Genomic DNA, 2,358 nt, shown 5'->3' with positions numbered 1-2,358 from the left:
CAGGAATATTAATTACCATGTGAGTGTGGTGGTGGTGTTTTTTCTTTTTGCAAATAAAATGAAAGAGGCAGGTGTTGGCTCAGTGTTGCTGAAAATGAAGGTGAATATTGCAGCTCTCAAAAAGTCAAAACCAAATGACTGGCTTCCAGTTACAATTTTATATGGAATAAGACGTGTTGACAGTATATTAACCAGCAGTGAAGAAAAAAGAATGGTATAGAAGCAACATAATACAAAGTAGCTTAATTGTATTGGTTTTCATTAATAATAAGTAAATGAAATAGATAGTAGAGACTGAAAACTGATAGTCTTTTTCTGCACTTTGTTAATAGGTTCAAAATACATTTTTTGCTTTAATTAAATACTATATTTTTTTAAAAAATTAAATCACACCAGTAGGTATATATTATATAAAGTGTTATGGAATGACTTTTAATAATTTGCTATATGTAAAGAGAAATCTTACTTAATGTCTGTTGAGTGTAGATTAGGTATAGTAGCAAAATTTGAAAAGTTATATACTGAGTTTAACTGGGGTAGTTGCACAGAATTGTTTGTTTTGTTTTTTTTTTTACATGCAGAAATGAAAAAATGCTTGGGAAGGGGGGGGGAAATTATCAGAAAGACAAATGTTAATGCTGGAGTCTAACAAGTTGAATATATTCATATTTTTCAGTAAACTTTGAGGCTTTGATTATTGCCATAGCTGTAGTAGCTGGTCTCATTCTGGTGTCCATAGCGGTCTGTTGCTGTTACTGCTGTTACTGCAGAGGGCGTTCCAGAAGGTAAATACATATATTTGTTTTCTTTACTAACTTTGGGTGCTGGCCTTCTGTATCTACCTACCTACAATTTTTACTCCCCAGTATACTAAGAATCTTTTCATTTGTAAACCATTTTGGTCACTTTATTTGTTTGAGAGAGACAACAGAGAGAGAGAGAGAGAGAGAGAGAGAGAGAGAGAGAGGTGTTTACTAAACAGGCAGTATGATACTGGAAATGATGCTGGAATGACACTGAAGTGATGTTATTAGTGCTGGCATCACAGATACGTTCTTTAAGTAAGCCAGTGCTTTACAGTTCTACTTTTTACACTTCCCTATTAAGATTGGACATGAAATATTTAAATGGCCAAATAAATACTTGCTTGTTGTGCTAACAGAACACATAATTTCCTTCAAGGAAAGGTCTTGGTACAGCAAAAAGGAACCAGGTGGGTAACAAGAAACTGAGCAAGAATGTCCTGCAGCGCTTGGTATCCATGCTCTAGGATCTGTCAGCAGACAGACAGTGTCTGTGTAGCTGTCTTTGCCGATACAACAAAATGTTCTGAATGCAAGATGATACTTTTTTGATCTAAGATACTGAGTGACTTATTTTCAAGTAAAGTAATGCTGCAAAAATGAAATGTTTCTTAGATCTTGGAGAACTTGTAATTTTTTTTTTTTTTTACTGGCTTCTCTAATTGGCTAATATCCTTCAAAGGGAGGGAAATAGTTGATGAGTAGCTAAAATAGGTAAGTCATGTTGCTGTGTGAAGTGATCAGTGCTTATTCCCTAATGAAATATCTTGAAAGCCTTGTTTATTGGGACAGCACAACGTGCTTCCTTCTGTCACTGAAGTTTTAGAGCTCAGGTTTCTGGGCAGTGTAGTTTCAGCTAGCTGTGTTCCTTTTGTCCTTCAGTACTTCTCACGTCAACAAAATATGGACCTTATTTCTTGATCTGAAATAATTTCTGTACTATTTCAAGTACTTGTAATTCATTGTTCTTGTTAGAGTTTGCTTCTTTTTAAAGAATTTATGGAGCTGTACAGTGTTTAGTGCTGACCTTCAAGCCAGAGAAATATGGTACATCTGTGGCTTTAAAGAAAGGAGAAAATAATTGTCAATAACATGTCATTCCCCCCTATTTTCCCTAAGGAAGATGCATGCACCTGTTCTGCTGGTAGAGTGGCCCACCAAATATGTGCTAGTGCAGAAACGAATAACTCTTTAGCCCTGTGCTGATAAACCCTGAAGATTTACAGAACTATTTTAGATTTTATGTAAGATCTGCCAGCATCTTCTGCAGAAGAACTGAGTAGGCCCCTGTGGCTGACATGCCAACAAATAAAGCTTGATTCCTGTGAAAAGAGAGATTTGTGCCAGACTTCATTTTTAGTAGCTAAGTCATCAATCAGTACTGTAACATCTAATTCTAAAAATAGAGGGTTGGTTGAGAGTCATCTTATGGCAGGACTCCAAAGGTGTCAAGCTTAATCTTCTGACACTTAGAGGATGTAAAGGTCTTGTCAGGGTGGGGTCCAGCTTATTTCAGGAGGATTCAGAATGTATTATTACACTGAAGCCTGATATA

The 2,358-nt window shown here is 36.0% G+C and overlaps 1 protein-coding gene across 1 annotated transcript in view; it reads left to right on the top strand.

Moving 5' to 3' along the window:
* LOC104531538 (pituitary tumor-transforming gene 1 protein-interacting protein) overlaps positions 1–2,358 on the top strand; it is a 22,334-nt gene that overhangs the window by 8,932 nt on the left and 11,044 nt on the right. Inside the window, exon 4 of the mRNA XM_010176440.2 lies at positions 677–785. Coding sequence (XP_010174742.2) covers positions 677–785 — 109 coding nt within the window. The remainder of the gene's footprint in view (positions 1–676; positions 786–2,358) is intronic.

The sequence above is a fragment of the Antrostomus carolinensis genome, unplaced genomic scaffold (assembly GCF_000700745.2).
Source record: "Antrostomus carolinensis isolate BGI_N321 unplaced genomic scaffold, ASM70074v2 scaffold40029, whole genome shotgun sequence".
Classification (NCBI taxonomy): Eukaryota; Metazoa; Chordata; class Aves; order Caprimulgiformes; family Caprimulgidae; genus Antrostomus; species Antrostomus carolinensis.
Note: the sequence above shows the minus strand (reverse complement) of the source record. Positions and strands in the feature narration are given on the sequence as shown.